Source organism: Emys orbicularis, chromosome 9 (assembly GCF_028017835.1).
Source record: "Emys orbicularis isolate rEmyOrb1 chromosome 9, rEmyOrb1.hap1, whole genome shotgun sequence".
NCBI lineage: Eukaryota > Metazoa > Chordata > Testudines > Emydidae > Emys > Emys orbicularis.
In genome coordinates this window covers 40,351,833-40,353,731 of record NC_088691.1, presented here as the reverse complement: position 1 = coordinate 40,353,731, position 1,899 = coordinate 40,351,833, and the positions used below count along the sequence as shown (strand labels likewise).

General features: G+C 57.5%; 1 protein-coding gene across 1 annotated transcript; it reads left to right on the top strand.

Moving 5' to 3' along the window:
- The first annotated feature begins 455 nt into the window (after window positions 1-455).
- On the top strand, window positions 456-1,145 carry CLDN2 (claudin 2). The gene has a single exon (XM_065411325.1). It carries the CDS (start codon window positions 456-458, stop codon window positions 1,143-1,145), a length of 690 nt encoding a protein of 229 aa, XP_065267397.1.
- Window positions 1,146-1,899: the final 754 nt, after the last annotated feature.

Here is a 1,899-nt window from a genome sequence, read left to right as displayed (position 1 = left end):
CTGGAAGGGAACATGGAGATGTGAAGCAAAGCTCTGATTCATCTCACATTCCTGCGGGTGGGTGTTTCGCCAGGCCCCTGCCACCAAGGCACATTTAGACTCCCTTGGCAGAATTTATTATTTGGGGGGCTTTTTCTCTCAAAAGGTTGTTTGGAATGATAGCGAAGGTGAAAGGGCACTTGGCATCTCTCAGGAGTCTCTAGTCAATATTTAATCTGCTATGGATTTTTTTTCCTTACAGGGAGTTTCTCCTCCCCTCTCTCCCGCCCCCACATAGATAGCCCCACAGACCTAGCATACAAGGACCGGGGAGGAGATGAGCCCAGACCGCAGAGCTGCTCTCTAAGAGCTGGGACAATAGAAAGACAGGAAAGGGGCTAGTGGTGAGGAGCCAGGCAGCTGGCAAGGAAAGGCAGGAGCAGTCAGCCACAGCCAGGTGAGGAGAGCAACTGAAGATGGTCTCGGTCGGGCTACAGCTTGTGGGCTTCATCCTGGGGGGGCTTGGGTTGCTGGGCACCGTGATCACCACACTCCTACCCAACTGGAAGAACAGCTCCTACATCGGCGCCAGCATCGTGACGGCGGTGGGCTTCACCAAGGGCCTTTGGATGGAGTGTGCCATCTACAGCACCGGCATCACCCAGTGCGATATCTACAACTCCCTGTTGTCCCTGCCCTCCGACATCCAGGCTTCTCAGGCTTTGATGGTGACCTCCTGCGCCATCTCCTCGCTGGCCTGTATTGTCTCCGTGATGGGGATGAAGTGCACCATCTTCGCCCAGGGCTCCCCTGCCAAGGACAAGGTAGCAGTGACAGGGGGGGTGATCTTCATCCTGGGGGGCGTGCTGTGCTTCATCCCCATGGTGTGGAACACCCACGTGGTGCTGCGGGATTTCTACAACCCGCTCATCCCAGACAGTGCCAAGTATGAGATGGGGGAGGCGATGTACCTGGGCATCGTCTCAGCCCTGCTCACCCTCCTTGGCGGCTGCATACTCTCCGCGTCCTGCCCGCCCCGGGAGTCTGAGACAGCCTACCAGAGCGCCTACCAATCCAAAGCCCTGGCGACCCCCCGGCCGTCCATCAGCCATACTCAAAAACCTAAGAGTGAGTTCAATGCCTACAACCTGACGGGGTACGTGTAGGAGCCCCAAGGCATGGCCAACTCCCCAGCAGCAAGGCAGTCGGTATCTAAACTCTGGATGGTACCTCACCTGCCTTGGGGGCCACTCAGAAGGACTGGACTGGGGGAGGTAAGAGGAGAGGCTGAGCCAATCACTTGAGCTCGTCTCTCTCATACACTTGTCCTTGAATCCCAATTTCCACTGACTGACCGATGCTCCCTCAAAGCACTCAGCAGCTCGCATGGACTAGGCTGGTTCTGGCCTTCTGCCATAGCCCCCTCAAGTGGCAGGCAGCAAAACACAAGCCCAGGGGAGCGCTCTCCGTTGGGAACCCCCCTCTGCACCAAGAGGAAGAGCAGCATCCCAGATGGCCGTCCCCAAGAGACCAGTGAGTGCTCAGTCGGCACAGCAACAGATGGACTTGTGGAACTCGGCCCCAGCACCTGGCTCTCGCAAGTGGTCACTGGCCTACATGCTCATGTGCACTGGACACAGAACAAGGGGCATGTTTGCCAACGGCGCCCGCCTGCAGGTGAAGGACAGGGAAGACGGGAAGGGTGCAGTCACACAGTGGGTGGGAGAGCTTTTGACAGGGCGGCCGGTCAGGGATGAGCTTGCTGGGACTGGCCATGAAGCACTTACTGTACTTAGGAGTGGTTTGGGGAGGGGACGGGGGAGAGGCAGCGGCTCTCCGGGAGCAGCACATTTGCTGAATGGCCCCGTGGGTCAAGAATGATGAGGCGTTGCAATAAATCTGTGTTACAGTCATGCTGAA

Excerpts from the sequence above, each read along its gene's own strand:
- CLDN2 (XM_065411325.1), top strand. The coding sequence starts at position 456 with ATGGTCTCGGTCGGGCTACAGCTTGTGGGCTTCATCCTGGGGGGGCTT.